The 19,074-nt window shown below is 40.0% G+C and overlaps 1 protein-coding gene across 1 annotated transcript in view; it reads right to left on the bottom strand.

Moving 5' to 3' along the window:
- The window catches only part of ntn1a (netrin 1a), a 56,906-nt gene that overhangs the window by 20,774 nt on the left and 17,058 nt on the right, over positions 1-19,074 (bottom strand). Inside the window, exon 3 of the mRNA XM_026170536.1 lies at positions 6,191-6,379. Within this exon, the coding sequence (XP_026026321.1) occupies positions 6,191-6,379 (189 nt within the window). The remainder of the gene's footprint in view (positions 1-6,190; positions 6,380-19,074) is intronic.

The following is a 19,074-nucleotide window of genomic DNA, read 5'->3' as shown; positions in this document are numbered from 1 at the left end:
CTGTCGACTAGAAGACTGACTAACTCCAGAGGTGCAAGTGAGAGTTTCTGGTTTAAGTGTGTGTCCACTTAAACGGTTAAGTGGCCTTGTGCTGTGTTTCAGGGATACTCCAGATGGCTTGGGGAGATATGGGGACCAGAGGGCAAGAGGCCCTTCTTTCTCAACACTTCCAAGAAAGAAAAAAACTGAGAGACATCTAAAATAAGACCTGGATTATGTTTATAAGAGAACCTGCGACCATTTTCTAATAACAGAAAACCTGTAACCTGGGGGGTTAGCTATGCATTACTGCCATGTGTCTAGATGAAAAAGGAATTCCTGACACTAAAGGGAGCCTTTGCCGCTGGGAGTTGCGTTTTAAAGAATGAAAAACGTCCGCAGTTAATGAAGAGGGAAGAAGACTTTTTCAAAGGCAAGCGGTCGGGCCCAAGTCTGAGATTGCACAATGCAAGAATTTTGAGTTCTGCCTATCGTTTACCATAAAGCTGGTGTTTGAAGTCTGAACTCCACTCCCTCATTGGGTTTGTGCACACTGTGCCAGTAAGAATAATTTGTTGGCCCTGGATTAAAGCCAAGCTTCCTGAGTCTGTGTTCTATTATAATTAGGTTTCTGCTCCACAAGTATTTTTGAAGAGCAAAAGAAAGATGTGTGTTATTCAGTTGTTTTACTATAAACAGCCTTCTAAATGGCATGCGTACCTAATAGAGGGTGCATTCTTGCTTCTTGTATTTTTTAATGTTTTATTGAGGAGAATAATAGGGCTGCAATGGCCCGAGGAGTCGTGTTTTGGCCACCGCGAGAGCCGAAAATGTTCTTCAAGAGCTTATTTTGTGAATGATGTTTAATGCGCAACACATTAAAGACATGTGTGTTCTGCTAATTGATATCAGCACACCCCTGTAAAGAATAAAAAATAAATTTTTAAAAGTTAAAAGCGAAGTAATGAAAAGCAATATTTTTCAAAACCCTCGTAGAAAACATTTTTATGTGTGGTCAATGAGAAAAAATTCAACTGTATCAATCGAAGACATATGCGAAGGAAGGAGGGTCGAAGGGTGCTATTCTGATTGAAACAGACTATCCCTCCGTCTAAGCCTAATTGTCCCCTGTACGCAGAATATGTTCCTCATCATCCAACTGACCAATGTAATTACATGATGGTTGATGTTCACATTTAAAGGCTCTGAAGGTTTGAACTTAATCCATCCATCGCAGAACCAGTGCCAAGCTCGAGATTAATTTGGTACATGTTTTGATGTTCTATGAGGAGAACTAATCAAGAGCAGGTCTTTTTTTATTTGCTGTGGACTTCTCTTGTATTTCTTTAGATATTGTAGTATTTAGCCCACAGAGCAAAGCTTGTGAACTAGATTGGACAGTTCACTCACTCTGCACTGCTTGACAAACATAAGACATGCCTTACTCTCCAAACACTGTATTGCTAAACACACCCTCAAGCTGGTGTATGTTAAATGCCAAATTTCCATGGTAGCAAGGCATTGCTGCTAGCTATTTTGACCCCTCCACCCTTCACAACTCACCTATAGGCTACACATTAGTCCCCAGGTTCTCTATATGACATATTTTGAGGGTAGTGAAGCACTCGGAGCCTGGAAACAAAATGTAACCATATTCTGCTACTGTATAACATAATTTTAAAAGACAGGACTAACTTTTGAAATAAGTATAGAAGTCATAAATAAAAAAATGGATCAGCTACTTAAACTTTAAACAGACATATTGCCATAGAGTTTTATGTATTATCTTTATTAAAGCATCAAAGACCACACAGACTGCTGCTTCTTGTCGTCTTTTCAAATCTGATCATTATCCCTTTAAGCTAAACTGAAATACACTCAGTATGTGTTATTTAGAGGCATCAAAGGGTTAAAGATACAAACAAGAGCTGACTGAAAATCCTTCTGAGTTTACACTCTTTCTCAATGAGGGGTAAAGTAATAAATTTCAGCCTGTGTATGTGGCCACCAGGCAGGGCTAACTTTGTAATAGATGTGCCTCTGCCCTTTTTTTCACTCCAGATGACCTCCTATGGAAACGGGCTGCTTTCTGAGAGGATTGTATTACACATATAAAAGCAAACTGGAGTTCTCCTCGACATGCCCGTGCTCCTGCAGCACTCATTCTTTTCCAAAGGCCACACGGCAAAGGGCTCTCTCTCTTTGAGTTCAATAAATAACCAGACCGCTTAATTGCTGTCACTTCGGTGCAGAGCCTACGCTGCTTGAGGAGCAGACAGAAATTAGTTCTGCGGTTTGAGTTCCATTGAATTATCTTGAGTTATGATGTGGTAAACCTGAGAGAATTTGGCAGGGCAGAACTTTGAAAGCATACGAAGGTGTCTGAGAGAGGGGGGGAAAGCGGAGTGCGGTAACTTTGCAAAGTTCATTAGCAAAGAGAGAGCGACAGACAAAGAGGGCATGTAACACAGTGACACATATCTTTAAAGTCTTCATGAGTAAGTTTCCAAATATAGTTTGGAAAAAAAATGTTTTAATTGGCAAAAGAACGAGTTCATGCTTCGTATCGTTTGTCAGCTTGGGGTAATTACCACAGATCCCCTTATTATAAGTCTAATTTGATGTAACCAAATACCTCTGTAGAACTTGGACAGTGTTTGCTTGTAATTACACTATGCTGGGAGAGGTGGGAGGTGCATAAACCCTGGCAAATTTCATGGATCAAATTGAACAAAACCGTTTGGGTAAGTTGACAGTTTTATAAACAATGATGAAATCTGTTTACACGTCACTTCGGTGAGAGGCAGCGGTGCACGTGAAGGAGCCGAGAAGAAATCAATCCCTAGTGTGGGCGAGATGATTTAGTATTCACTAGTTTCAGAACACTGATGTAATGAGTATATGACATGACTCCACTCCTGCTATGAGCCTCTGGGACTGTCATTATCCTGTAACAATAACATTATTATAGATCATATTATTTAATTGTTCAGCGGTTTCGCAGACTTCATTTATCACAGTGTTGGGTTTTGCATGAAATAAGTGCGTGCATGACAACACTAATGCTGATTTGACTGGTAATTAATCTAAATAATAATAATTCCATGATCGGTTAATCTTTTAATGACTTTTTTTCAATTAATCATTCATAATTAAGATATAAATAAAACTGAATGGAATTAAGGTGCTTTTTGAAACGCCAATAAAGTGAAAAATGTTCTTTCCATCATTCTTAGTTTGGAGGGAGGTTGCAGACTGCTTGTTTTGTTTCAAAATACAAAGATATTCAATTACAAATCCAAGTCCAAAAATGTTGGGATGCTGTGTAAAATGTAAATTAAAAAAAAACAAAAAAAACAACAACAACAACAACAGAATGTTTTGACCTAAAATTGAGACATTTTACTTTTTCATGAAAAATATCGACTCATTTTGAATTTAATGGTAACAATACATCTCGAAAAGTTGGGACTGGGAATAAAAGTAAAATGTTGTTGTTGTTTTTTTTTAGGAAGAAACAGATGGAAGGACATTTCTAATTAGGTTAACTGGTTGGTAACATGACTGGGTATAAAAGAGGATCTTAAATAGACAAAGTTTGCCAGGGTTAAAGACTTTAACAAGTCACTGCATTCTAATATTATATTTTACAAAGTATTCAAACTCTTTTGGAATTGAGGTCATGCAATAAAATCAAACTGACAAAAGCAGGAAATTCTTTTGACAAACTGAGAACAGCGTCTCACATTTCATCTTCTGTTATTAGAACTGATTTAGTCAGTTCATTCATTTATTTAATATAGAATTTAAATATAAAAGGGTTTCTAATGTACAGTTAAACAGGAAGAGAAGGTGCACAGAGTCTATAGAAGCAGAAGACACAGGTGAAGATGGGGGGAGCAGAGTTTCTCTGAATCCGAATCACTAGTTATCAGGAAAGCTTTACTCGGCTACAGAATGCAGAGCCAGCCCCACATACCCAGATGCACATGCTATACATCACTTTACTCCAGATGTCAGAGGTCCACACTACGTGCATTTTTCACAGCTTTTGACTCGCTGTTTTGACTTAACTTCATGACTCATTTATCCAAAGTTTCGCAACATCAAATTAGTCATCATTGTATGAGAACACATTTCCACATCAGTGAAAACAGATTATTTTTTTCTCTTTCAGCTAAAGCGCTTGCTATTGATGGTAAAAAAATAAAATAAAATAACCCAACCTTTTATTGTGACATTAACTGGGGATTTGTTTTTTTAATACTCATATTGCTTTAACTTTACCAGGATGGTAACTACAACATCATTTTCGTGTTTTATCCTTTTTTTTCCAGCCAAACGCATATAATTTCTCATATAAACGGCACCTGAGCACACGGAGAAATCACCAGTGCAAGAAATTAAAATGTAATAAAAGTTATCTGTAATCATATGAAACATTGATATAGTTTATGGTTTTAGCAAATATGGTAAAATAGGAAAGATCGCACTACTATCTGTAGCTAATGCTGCCTCTACTATAAATTATAAGAGTGGGTTTACATTTTATATTTGCACAGCAGGACCACGAGGAAACTAGTTTTCCAGTGTGAGGAACTAGCACCAATGAATGTGAGTTATGAGATGCTGAAAGAATCAAGTCTTAGACACACGAGAAGAGATGTAAAAACAACAAAAAAAGAGGTGAAATCTCCCGAATAAGCCAGCCTGGTAGACACAGCAGTAGATTGGGGTTAAACGACACAAAACGTCCTGTCGTGATGAATGCGTGTTTGCATTCCTGGCCGACTGGAGAATGGGCCCGAAGCCATGGAAGGTGTTAAAATCACTTGAGGAATATTGGTCACGAGTGACTCGAGGCGGGGAATTACTTCCAACATTTCTAGAGCTCTTTGTTATTAATTTGTCTTTGCGCGGGGAAGAAAATGTGCTCGATGCGGTTGCTGAATGACAGGAATTTAATGTGACTGAGTGAAACATCTGTGACGTTCTTTTGCATTAGGTCAGTAAATGTTTTCGTTGCAGCAGCATGAAGCATGTCAACACGGAAAAGTGCACGTTCTCCAAGGTTTTATGGTCAATACGGAGAAACGAGCAGACGCTGAGGACAAATATCTTTCATCAGTGGTGTCGTTTGCGTTCGTAATGTGTGCAGCTGACTACAACACAACTTAACACGCCATTGTTTCATCTAAACATGTTTTTTAAAGATGTTTGATGCTTTATAGACATGCTCCCTCTTAAACTAACAAATGGGTGGTTACTTTTTTTAAATTCCTGTTGAATGATATAAGAAAACTCTGGCTCAAACTGTCTGCAGTCTTCGCTCGCTTTTAGAGCGCTCTGAAACCCTCCAACAGGTATGCTTGCATCAGTGTAGATGCTTTATCCATACAGAGTAAATCTGAGGTGTCTCTGGGCCTGTTTGCACAGGGATTCAGTTCCTGTTATCTTTCCCTGCAGCTATAGCAGAAGTGAGAAAACATACTCTCTCTCTTTTCAGTCACCGTCACTTCTTTCTCCGCCTCCACCACCTCTCTGTCTTTGACCCTTATTAGCTACGGTGAGGGCCAATGGCATGCGATTCATCCAGCAGTGAGTAGTGAGCACACCTGCGTAGGGGTGTGTCCCCTTCCTCTCGTCCTCTTCTTCTAACCCATCAGTCCTCCCTCCCTCCCATCTTTCATTCTCCTGCCATCCTTCTGGTCTTGACTTTTTTGCTTTGTTTCCTGCTCTCTTTTCAATTCGTTTTGCAGCCCTTGAACCAGCCTCCCTGGGTTCTCATTAGTCTTTGACTCGCACCGAGGATCACTTCACACCTCAGCTCTGTTTGTTTTTCTTGTCCTGTCATCCCCTCACCCCAGCGCCAACTAAGCCAAATAACTCAGCGTCGACGAGGGAACACCCAGCCCGACCCGCCCATACCACCACCACCGTCGCGACCTCCACAATCCCAAAAGACCCTCAACTCATCTTCGCTGACAGAGGAAGATGAGGGTGAGACAGGCTTAGGAATGTGAAGACCACAAATCCTCTTGTTCCTGCCTTTATATAAAATCCACTCTTGAAAAAAGCAGCGCACATCATAATGTTAACATTGGCTTGTATGTTCAGTATACGCCGTATGAAAGCCGAGGGACTCTTGAGTGAAATGGATCAATCCGAGCCCCGGTCACTTACAAAAGAGAAGACAAACAGAGCCCTGTACCTTTGCAGGCTTTTCTGTGTGAGATGGGCTTCGACAGGTCTCTGTAGTAGCCCTCCTTGCAATAGTGGCAGTGGCGACCTGCCGTGTTGTGGCGACAGTTGAGGCAGACTCCTCCGCTCTTCCTCCCCGACAGTTTGTAGAGCTCCATGTTGAAACGACACCTTCGGGCGTGAAGGTTGCAGTTGCAGGCTGTGGGGGAAACACAACAGAATGCAAACAGTTTAAATTAATGCAATTAGATGTTTTACTGAACACATCAATACATCATATCTAATGCACAGTTTCCATTTTCATTATTATTAATGTTTCAGTATATTTTGTGTATTAAGAATGTTTTTTTAATCTATTTGTCAGGATCAGGGTTAGTCTACCTCACTTGATCAAATATTCTGCACAGCTTTTTTCCTTTGCTAAAGGTCCTCTCCAGAGTCCATACTGTACTAGTTAGAAAGTGAAAGGCTTGTATTACCATTTCTCTATTACATGCAAATCCCCTGCAAGTATGTGCGAGACCCCTCTCTGCCTCTTGTTTACTGATGAGTACAGTTGCCAGTGCTGAGTTTAATTAGCCGGCTAATGTTTATTCATGACTTTCTGGCAGCAGAGTGAGGCAGACATGCCCAACTTCATTAGGGCCGGCCGTCCGAGACACCAGTCCTCCTCCACCACAGACACATTCATGCATTATTAACTGCAGCACTTCTGATACAGTTTGTGGCACGACTGTGTGCGGTTCTACACGGTACAGTGTGTGTGTACCTAAAGGGGGTTATCTGGATCCAACTATGTCCCACAGTTGATTCATCCATCCGCGTGTTTCGGCACTGACAGCTCGCTCTATCATCTACCTGTCATAACGGAGGAAGGCTGAGGGCTTACTTCCCTCGGCTTCCCTCAACCAGATTTCTCACTGGTATGCTCAGTGCGTGTACATCTCTGAATTTTTTTTTTTTTTTCTGAACATATCTGGGACCTCTGAGACTTCTTCTCTCCACTCCAAGGACCTAATTACAATATCTAAAACACACACATACATATCTTAGTGTCTTATCAGTAGTGACTATTGGTGGCTTTGCTTCCAGGATGGCAGCGGTTTAATTAGTCATGCTTTTTTTTGCTTGTTGACCATCCCTGCTTTATCATTTTTGTCATAAGACTTACTCAGATTGATCCCATTTTAAAAGTAATCTAAAAAAAAGAAAGAAGAAGAATTATCACAATACTAGAAGATGGTAATATTTCCAAGACATTCAATAGCAATTAAAGATATTTTCTTAACTCTGTTTCAGTAGTCTTTGCTCCAGAGTTCTCCAGTCTTACTTATCTTATTGAGAACTATATTTGTGTCCCAGACATAATGTTTTATTATTGTCTTGAGCTTGATTTACACCTGTTCATGTCTTGATTCTCGTCCAGAGCTAGAACCAACCCAGTACTGGGTGTCTATGCTGAAATGTTGTGATGAAAACGTGTTGAGAGATAAAAATGCATAAAGCATCCATTCAAAGACCTTTTATGACAAAATGTTTTGTTAGCTACAACATATAAATACACAATGGATTAGATTATAGGCTTTTTTTGAAATCTCTCAAATGATCTCTGTGTTGAAATCCTTGAGCCAATCAATCCAGACTCTGAATGCCAGGGGGTAGGCTCAGTCTTTTTAGTGTCTCCAGCGTCAAGCCATAGTTGGTGAAAGCTATCTCTGAGCATGCCTGAAGGTAAAAGAGATCACCACAGAGAGGGGGGAAACTAGTGGAGGAGCAGTGTGCAGCCTCTGACCTGCAGACATGCTTTTGTTACACTACAAAAATAGTTTCACACCCTTTCTGAACACAGCCCCCCCAGAGAATTTTCAATTTTGTACCAGAGAGCATACTTCATAAGAGATTATCTCAGATGAATGCCCATCTAAACCTTCATACTCTCTGGGACTGATGTAAGCATGTTCACATCGCTTCTTCAATGACCCTCAACTTAGAAAAAGTGGTTGATCTGCACTTACTGTTTTCAAAATTATATCAACAAGGCTTTGTTCAAATTAAAGCATAGACAAGCTAAAAATTGCTGCCTGGCATGAGTTTATCAGGAGTCCTGCAAAGTTATGTCTGTTATTTAGCCATCAGAGTTTTTATACACACAGGAAAAAAGCCAATTTTATGCCTCTAGTAGTGATTTGGACAATATCTAACACAAATAAAAAATTGTATTGTTTTGTTCTTTTTAATAAGCAGTGTTAGTAAATACTACTTTTACCTTATAGAACAAATTTGGTCTGTTTTCAATCAAGCTAATTGCTTCAGTCTGGATAGCAAGTCTGTAGTCGCCTGTAACCGCCCCCAGGTGAGCAGTAAAAAGAAGTGTGAAGTGATACCTTTTAAACAAGTGTAACAGATTTAGCTGGATGAAGCTAAGCTTACCTACAGCCTTTCAACACCTCCCGTAGAGTGAGCCATGACTATTTGAAATGACAAAATGCTGCATTTAATTGTTGCATCTCTTACAAACTTTTAACCTTCAACTGTAGAATTTAGCAGAAAATTGATTTGTTTATTCGATGCTGCTGTTTCCTGCACTTCCACTGTCTGTGTGTGTTTTGGAAAGTTGGCTAATTAGTTTCTCTGAGTGGTTCCCAGCCTCCATCAACTGACCTCAGTCTCATAGAAGTACTTAGACAGCCTTCCTGCTGCTAATTAGAGGGAAATTTCAAGCAACAGAGCTGGAGGTTGAGGTTAAGCTCATCATACTCACGATAAGCCTGGTAATTGAGCAATGTTGGTCACAGCAATGATTTGTTGTAAAGAGACACTCAAGCAAGTGATTTCTGCCACTTTTACTCCAAATTGACTAAAGCTGCCGGCTGCTCATTACCACAACTGTAAAGACACATTAGGAAGAATAAGCGACTAAGAAAACTGTGAAAAGGAAACACTGATTATACTTTTTTGAACAATATTTATATAGATTTCTAATGTCCCATCCACACATCACATATATATAGATATCTATATATGGCCATCATTCCCACTGGTCTAAAATTATTCCAGCCTACTCGCTCCTTCTCTCACCCAATTCTTACCCTAAACAAATTCAGCAAAGCAAAACCCAACACCACCGCATGCAAGCAGGGGAGCAGCCGGAGGTCTGCTATTCTTTGCCCCACTCTCAAACAAACACCAAGGGGAGTCCACACATGAACAGTTTACTTTTAATCCTATGGATGACCCAAAAGTAATCAGATTAACTTCTAACCCACCCCTAAGACAGAACGGAAAAATACTGACCTTTATACTCTCTCTTTGACTTTGGTGTGAAAACGTTTAAGGAAAGAAAGCCTAAAGTTCACAAAAACTTATCACTGAAAATATTAAGGACCTCAAATAACGTGCTACAAGCCCTGCACCGTAGTGTGCATTAATCTCTATGATGGCAGCATGTAATGCACAATTTTCTCTCGCAAACTTAAAACATACACATATATAGAACCATGCTATTTCTGGATCCACAGTGTTTGCCTGCTCCTTCACCCTTATAACACACAAGCTACAAAAGCTTGGCAGGGTCACTGCTTGTCACGTATGTCACCGAAATCAAATACAGCCACATGGTGTCCTAGTTTAATATAATCAATGCTATTCTACCTGGATATCCGTATTTAGCCGTAATATGTTTTTGATGGACTAAAGGATAATAAGATGTAAAATAAGTTAGTATATAGTATGTTAGTATGTATAAGTACTGCTTTTTTTCTTTTTGAGAAATACAATATGTCTTAATGTGGAGGTCAGGTTATTATGGCAGAAAGCATTTACCCTTAAATTTGCTTAGAGATGCATTAATGAATACGGGATTTACTGGGGCAGCGGGCAGAGCTATATCAGATATGGTTCCGTGTATTAAATAATATGTTGCTTAATTTGTAACATAACTGCAAAACCATCAAAGATGTAGTAGAGTTAAAAGAATAATACAACTCTAAACTGCAGCAGAGTAGAGATAATAATTGAATGGGAAATATTCGTCGTTTACATGTAAATATTACATGTAAATATTACATGTATATTTGAGTAAATGTAGTTTAAGTAAGTGGAGGTGAATGAGCTCAGGCATGCGTATGGCTGTACTGACTGTTAACAGACAGCAGCCGCAAAAATGTTACTGTAAGCTGAAGGATGACACTTGGCATCCTTGTGCTTATAGAAATATGTCAAAAGAAAAACAATGCTGCTATTATGCTGCGGCGTCTGGGATTTCAGCACGGACGTCACAATTGTTTTGCAGCTGAATTGAATCCTGGTTTGTATTGCTGCAACAAAGTGTGATTTAAAGGCATTAGGTTAGTGACAGGTAACTCTAGCACCACCCGTGTTTGTGTGGAGACAAATGAAAATTTCCTGATGGTGGAATTTTCCTATGAAGAGTGAATCACCCATCGCTGATCCACCGACAGCCGCTGTTTCTCCCAAAACAATGAAAGAATTTCACTTTAAAAAAAACCCACTATAATAAGTGTTTAACAAAACAATGTGTGATGTGCAGTCACAGAAATATTTACATTTAATCTGCAGCCAACACGTACTACAAATACTGCTGGTTACATGTAAGCTTATAAAGATGTTTCCACACAATCACTTTAATTGTATCCTGTTTTCAGTATCTGGTTCAAGTGTTTATTTAGTTTTCTATGCATTACATCAGTTCTCACTTTTATCTTGTGCCTGTTGATCCAGGCACGGGCACGGTAAAGGCAAGAATTACTAAATAAAAACAGAATTAAATGAGAGCGTTTTAAGGCACCAAGATGACAGACATACTAAACTCAGCGTTTGAAGTTCTCTTTGGATACAGAAACAATCATGCCATAAAGAATATTTATTATTTTAGATGATGCCACAATAGGGTTAGGGTTTTTTTGAAAAAATAAACACATGTTTCTACACATATTGGTATTAACCTGTAAATTATGTTCTTGTACGCATGAGAAGTCTGTCGTTTTCTTTTGGTTTTCTTTCTGAAATTACCAGAAAATTCTATTCTTTCATCTATTCTGAAGAGAAAAGAAATCAACTATGTTTCATATTGAGGTTTTAAAACTGGGATAAAAAGTCCATTATGACAAATAGAAAATGATCCAAAACACTTCTCACTGCAACACGGAGTTGCAAATCTCTACAGGGTGAGGTGTTGGGAAAAAAATCAGAAAGAATCTCCTCTCTAAATGAGAGGAAGCACTAATAATGAAAAGGAAGGGTGCAATGTGTGAGGGAGTTGATGGTTTTGTGTGTGTGGACCTGTTTGATGTTCATGTATGGTGTGAAGCACCCTGGGAATGCCATGGAACTAGGGTGATGGAGCGTTCGTGCAGGCGAGTGGGAAGAAGTTATGGATGGGAGAGTGAGGCGCCCGCTGCAGAGATTATATCAGGCTAATTTAATTCCTTTATTGCAGCCAATTAGCCGCAGCACTTTAGCCCCCTGTGAGCCCTCTGGCCCTCTTCACTGTGTCTCTAATAACCCCTAACTAAACTCTGGATCTCTGCCGTCCCCAAAGGAGGCCCAGTTTCAGTATTTTTAACAAGCACTTTGCCTCATACACTGCATGTACTAAGGGTGAAAGAATTTTTTTCAAAAAGGAAAAAATATATATAGATGAGAAGTGAAAGAAAGTGCCTGAGAAAAGAAAAAATAAGGCGGACAGAGGGATGGGAAGAGATCAGTGTGCTGCTGTTGCTGCTGCTACTTGCAGGCTTAACTTGAGGAGACTTGACTAATTGAGATCAGGTCATACAGAATATTCATCAGTCCTGCAGTTTTATCAAAGGCAGATTAAAAATGCAGCGTGGACTGATTTCCAGTGGACAGATTCCATTTGCTGTCAAGCAGCCGTAACCTTCTTGTCAGACCCCTTTTCAGTCAACCTGTTTATTTATCTGTCCTTTCTTTATTCCATCATTTAACATATATGGTTTTTAGTTTTAATGTTTTTTTAGTGTAAATTTTGCAACTCAGGGCGCGAGTACGGAGAGCATGATACCAGTTCTGTCGCTGTGTGATAAAATGTAGCTTAGCTGAAAGAGCTGTGAGAACTGGCACGTTTGAGTCCCTCATGATGCTATTAGCAGTGGAGTGAAGGTCAGGATTAAGCTATGGATTTACAGTAGATTGAGGTAAATACTACCAAAAAGAGTAAAACTATACAGTTCTCTATCCAGCTCTCCTCCCAGATCTAGGTGTAATTTTTGAAAAATACAATATCGCCTTCCACTGTTACCCCAATGACGTACAGATCTATTTTGAACTTACTGACGACCTTGCTGTGTCCCTGCACTACTTTCAAGAATGCACGCGGGAGGTCAAAGAATGGTTCCTGAGTAATTCTCTTGTTTTAAAGAGACTGAGATTGTGATGTTCAACAGTAAAATCCCTCGTGCCCAACTCTGTGCTGCCCTGGGTTCCTTTGCTAGCTTTTCTTGTGACTATGTCAGTAACTTGGGTGTACTGCTGGATAGCTCGCTCAAACTCGATAAGCAAGTGTCTGCTGTAGTGAGATCTAGCTTCCACCAACTGCGCCTTATCTCTAAGGCTAGGCATTATGTTCCGCATGAGGACCTGGAGAAGCTTATTCACGCTTTTGTGACCTCCAGGTTGGATTACTGTAACTCTTTGTACTACGGTCTTCCCTCTTCTCTTCTTCTTAGACTGCAAACAGTCCAAAATGCAGCAGCCCGCCTCTTGACTGGTACCAGGAAATTTTGCCCTATTACTCCTGTTCTAGCTAGCTTGCATTGGCTGCCCATAAAGTACCGTATTCAATTTAAAATATTACTCCTTACATTCAAAACTATTAATAAATTAGCACCAAGTTATCTTAGTGAACTTCTCAAACCACATACTCCTGCTAGAACACTTAGATCTGCCACTCAACTACTTCTGACCCAACCCAGATCTCGGCTGAAGTCCCGGGGTGACCGTGCGTTTGCTCTGGCTGCCCCGGTACTGTGGAATACCCTTCCTCTCGACCTCCGTGCATCTGATTCCATTGCACTGTTCAAATCACGACTAAATACCCACTTATTCAATCTTGCCTTTCCCTCTAGTTAATATTTCTTTTATGATTTTATATTATGCACTTTTATGCTCATTTAATTTCTTGTTTGCTGTGTACCTGTTGCTTTCCTATGTATCAGTGACAGCTACCTGCTTGCATACCTAGTACTTGCTTTGGTCCTATTTCTATTATCGTCCTTCTATTCTCTATGTTACTTGTTAAGCACCTTGGCATACCCTTGGTTTTTAAGTGTGCTTCATAAATAAAGTTTATTATTATTATTCATTATTTATATTATTAAAAGTCAGTTATAGAAATATAATATAAGAAGATAAAGTTTTTATTTTCTTGACTTTAATGGTAAACTTGGGCTTATTTTATTAAACAGACTTCTTTAATAGAAATGTAGTTACAAACCATCGTGTCTGATATTTTGTATGTTGTATACTTTAATAATTCCAGTAACTACGTTCTCTCCTGTTAAGTTCCCCTCTGCACTCTGTATCACAAATAAAGCTTATTACCTGTTGTATTTTTTTTTAAAGAAAAAGGAACAAAAATAAAACACAGACATGGCACTATCACTGATTTTTCTTTTTAAATTGTCTTAAAACTGTGGCTTTACTTTAAGCTTACGTCAAAGTGGACGAATACTCAAGTCAGTTATGTTTGCACTGAAGAGAAAACAGTTACAGAACATATTTCTTTCTACTGATGTTTAAATACAAAATACAAATGAAACAAATGCAACTGAAAAAAAAATCCCCACAATTTTAAATGCATTTCATTTCATTTGTGTACACGTGGCCTTACGCTCTATAGCAGCGTACAGCAGCGCTAGGCCAGCCCGCTGCATGCTGAGCTAAATGGCCCATATATTCACTCGCTGTCTGCATGGGGAGGCTAATAAGGCCTTTCCTTTTTCAAGAGTCTAACTAGCCACACAGAACCACAACAACAAAGAAAGGCCTAATGGCCTCCAATTTCCCGCATTAGTGCCCATTTAATGGCTGACCTGCCCTCTCGTTAGGCAGCGCAGCATGGGAGCACTTCTCAGCCTCGATGGGTGTGCACGCACTTTCACATCAACACACCCACACGTACACACACACACACAGCTTTTCACCCTCCAAAGCCACACTGCCTCAGGCCCCTGCAACACTTCCACCCCACGCTGAGACTGCATAATAGACCAGTTTGTAAAAGGGCTACCCTGTGATCAGTGGTGCATCCATTTGCTGAGTAATCAAGGATCTTTTGTCTGAGCGGTGTGCGTGGAGCAGAAAGCGTGTGTGAGAAGGTATGCGTGCATGCGCAAGTGTAAGCGCGCACGCTTCCATGAGAGAGATTCTCTCTTCCAGTCTGTCTTTATTTTTGCGTCCATCGCCGGTAAAATGTGTGTCTCCAAGTGAGTGTTTGCGTAATTCCCAGATAAAGTGGCGTTGTCTGGAAAAGATCTCCTTCAGTTTGTGTCTATGGGAAAACAACAGCTGATATACAGTGCGGGAATAAAAGGACCCTGGGTTGAGCCACAGAGGGGCTGACGAGAGTGCGTTGTGTATATGTCAGCTATGCCATAAAAATGCCATGGGTGGAGGATGACATTGGCAGGTCCTATTCAGCACTATAGTGGTGAAAGGCCTTTTAGGATGAATAAAGATTCTTGGGCCCTGTCAGGTCTCCATAGCTCCCAGCTGAACAATACCCACTAAGAGCAGCTGTCTTAATAGCATAAGGGGCTGACAGCTTTAGGAGTAATGCAATGCTGAAAGCAGTATCTACATAAACTTTGGCTGAGTCCAGACAACAATCTGCTGTGTGACATCACAATATAGTCCAACAGTACCGAACTGTTGCTTAGATAGCTTAAACAGTGAATGTGTTCTGTATGTTTCTTGTAGACATTAAGTCTTTAAGGAACCTGAACTGATAACATTGGCAGAGCCATATGACCTCTATATTCAGGAGCCCCATGTGTGAACGGATGTAGTGGCACGATAGCAAAAGATTTCTCCTGAGTGTGATGATGATTGGAACTAACTGGATTTACAGTTCCTGTATCAGGAAGACCAAAATCGCTGGGCTCACTTAAGAGAGCTGTTGAGTTTTTATTGAAAGGCCATGAGTGGGAATAGTGTATAAATGTATTGTGTTTGACTGATGAAGCAATGTTTCCCTTACAAAGTAAGCGTGGATTATTGAAACAAGTGCCTGATGTTTCTTTCCGCCGTCACTGTCTGATCTGATAATCACAGTGTGAACTGTTTGAGACTTAGCTCCTTCTCAAGTATTAGCTGTAAATCAGTTGTGCAATGGTTTGAAACCATAGTACAGCTCCTTGTCACCTGGCTGTCAAAGCCAAGCATAATAACCTTTCTCCACAGTCTTGCTCTCTGTTGTTTTACATCCAGCCATTACCCAGCCCTGTCTCCTTTGCTAGAAGCATCACACGTCTACAAACTCCACTAAGGCATAGGAAACAGGCGAGACAGATCTCCAAATCTTCCCAAAACAAAGGCTCTCCCTGCTCATGTCAAACATCACCTCCAGTCTGTTTACTTAGTGAGTTTGGTTTCTATGGGACTAGCAGATCCATAGTGTTTTGGGTTCATATAACTCCTGGCAGGTCGTCTTGTGCGTTGCTGGCCCTGAGGCTGACGGGGATGGGCTGGTGCTGTCAGTGTTAGACAATAAGACAGAGTTTACACAAGGCTAACTCACGCTCCTCCATAGCTGTGATTCATACTAATCCCACAACCTCTGCAATTAAAGTCATCTTTGTCTTCCAACAATGTCAACTAAAGATTTTAAACCCATCATCTTATAACACAATACATTTGGCCAACATTGATTGGTGACTGTTAGATGAGTAAAATAAATGGTGTTTGAAGTTAGATGCTTTGCAGATTATATAAGCTGGTTTGGCTCTTTAGGCCGAAAACACAGAGAGCGTTTGTTCCACTGTCCCCACTCTTTCTCTTTCTTTCTTATTCGGTTACTTTTTTCCCCCTTTAAATGCATTTTATATTTACAGCATGTGAAGCAGAGCCCCAGGGTGACGTTCACTACCTTCATTTGGAAGGCACTCCCATTTTGCACCGGCTCCGCCTTGCTTAAGGGTAAGTGGATGAGTGCTGGGGTAGGGATAAGCTAGATTTAGATTTCTTTCTGCTGGGTAAACATTTAAAAATATGATGGGAATTATTGATACAAGTGGTTTCCTGGATCCTTCTGCCTTTTTAACGTCATCCTTTGTTGACACTAAAAGTTCATTATTGACTTTGGAAGCAACAGTTGGCAAAAATATCACCAGAAGGTCCACTCTACAGCTGTCTGGAGATTTTACACGAGCACTTTAAGGACCTGTCATTCTCCCTGATTTAGGAGCAAGTGTTTATTTGGTAAATTTAAGCCAAAATGGACATTTTTGCTTTAATATTTGCATAGAAATGGAAATCAATGCTAAATGGAAGCTCTGCTCAACTATTTATTATATGCTAATTAGCAATTGCAGTGGCATGACCATACTAAGCAGGGGGGCAAACTTTCACCTACACACACACACAACACACACACATTCCTTTGCGAAGTCAGCATTACTAGGCTACCACTTGAACTGTGCAATCTCCCCTCCTCACCTTGCTTCCCTTTCCCGTGGGGAAAACCAGGCATTCTCTGCTGCAGATGTCATTAGTGACAAATTTCTCTATAAAATTTATAAGCCATGAAAATGACTTTAGTTCAGTGGTCAAACAGAGGAGATGGAGAGGAGAGGAAATCCTCTAGTGCTCTAGTAACAGAAAGGGAGTAGAGGAGTGGAGAGATGGAATGTAAAAGAAATAAATCTTAAAGTAAAACACCGTTGCCTCCTGTTCCCCATTCCTCTCATCCCTTTGTGTTTGTCCCTCCTGTTGAACCTCAGAATAAATTGGAGCTCCGCTGCTTGGCTGTCTGACCTCTTTTAAAACCTGTCAGTTACTAACACATAGCACGGTCAGGGGGCAGGTTTCGGCTAAAGACCAGGTTGGAGTATGAAAGAAAATTGTCTTAGCAATTTCATAACCTGCTTTTGCAGTTTGCAGTAGTAGTTTTTTTTTTAAAACATTTTGCAGGACTTCTCCAAGCTGTCTTGTTAACTAACATATTTTAGTTGCAGTGGAAAAGGACACCGCATACACACAAGCTGGCTGGCTAAAACCTGAAGAATAATTTCACTGACAAACTGCTATGGGAAATAGCAGTATATTTAACAATCTGCAGTTACAGTAGAATTCAAACTGTCTATCTATGTACCTTTGCAAGGAGAGAGTTACAAATTTGCAAAGACATGGGTCGGTGCATTTCGAGCAGGTTGTGATTGTTTGCATACAGTATATAAGCTAAGCAGTAATCTTGAGCCTGTCAAAGTTTCTAATTTCTAATAATAGAAACAGCCTTAGCAAAAGCAAATCAGAAGTTAGGGCTACTAATCATCTCTGTAAGTATGGCCAGTTTTTATTACACCTAGGCTTGAAGGTGGGCAGCAGCATGCAGACAGGTTGATGAAAGAAGTGTACCTGAAGATTTTTCCTGAGCATTTCTGTGTTTGCATACACACACTGTACATTTTTGATTTCTTGCCATCAACTAAAGCACAGTCTCCTCTCCGGAGGAGGGAATGAGTGGGATAGTCACGGAAAGCCAGCTCCTTCACTTCTGTGACACATTTATTGTCCTCAGCTCTCATCCATCTTCAAAATGACACGATTTGAACTTTAACCTGAATTCCTCAACGTCGTTCTAATTCTTTAACCCATCAATGTGCCGGTGGAAAATAATTTGTCGCTGTAGCTGCCTGGCTTCACTTCAGCCATATACTTTGCTTGGTCGACTGTGGGTCACAAATGGACTGTGAAGCCAGCAACAAGCATTACTTTTACCCCAGCTCAGGTGTTTTTCTTGGAAGAAACAGAAGAAAGCAGAGCTGAATGTGGAGAGGTGATCTCATAAAGAAACAGATTTTTCTAGCCTGTGGCAGAAAAACTGGATAAATGATAGAGAAGCAATGTGAATAAGATGACCTGTGCCTATTATCGGGCCTGGAGAAGCATGACTAACAATCTGCAGCTTGTGCGAGTCTGTGATGGACGGGGAACACCGGTGACTGACAAACTCAACTTCAAAGCTACCTACATGCTGGAGGATATGATAAATGAACAGTCATTAGCAACGATCTGCAATTTTGTAGCAGAATACAATCCCCTACAATCTTTCAGACTTATTAGTACAGAACACATTTTAATTGTGTGCTTAATATGAATATGATTGCCTTCTGAAACTATGTGAGTGCATGAACAGTTACAGTAAATGCAGGCAAGCAAGGAGGCCAAATAGTTTTGAATTATTAGAAGAGAAGAAGAGAATCAAATGGATCACAATGTGTCAAGTGCGTGTGCATGCATATGCATCACTTGTGTCAGAAAAGAATTCAGATCTCAATTTGAAACTCTGCTATTGTGAGTCATAACAATAGAGGACCTTCAAGAATATGATGCTATGAATCCAAATCCAACAGATTTAGTATTATTTTCCACTGCAGCTCAAAGTCATTCCAGATTTTCCATCTCCCTGACTGGATCTTTATAACAAGTAAAATGTGCTCTGTCCAGTTTCAGCCTCTATAATTATGTTAATGTATACAGCCACAGGAATGACATGATATAACTTATATAAAAGGCTATTATTTGCAATAACGGCAAACAATAGACCTAAAAGAATAATATGTATTGTGGTAAGTTTGAGGAATTAAAAGTAATTTTTTTTAACTTAAAAAAAGGTTATAATAAACGTTATAATAC

The sequence above is a fragment of the Astatotilapia calliptera genome, chromosome 6 (assembly GCF_900246225.1).
Source record: "Astatotilapia calliptera chromosome 6, fAstCal1.2, whole genome shotgun sequence".
NCBI lineage: Eukaryota > Metazoa > Chordata > Actinopteri > Cichliformes > Cichlidae > Astatotilapia > Astatotilapia calliptera.
The sequence above is the reverse complement of the archived record's forward strand: the minus strand, read 5'-3'. Positions and strand labels throughout refer to the sequence as shown.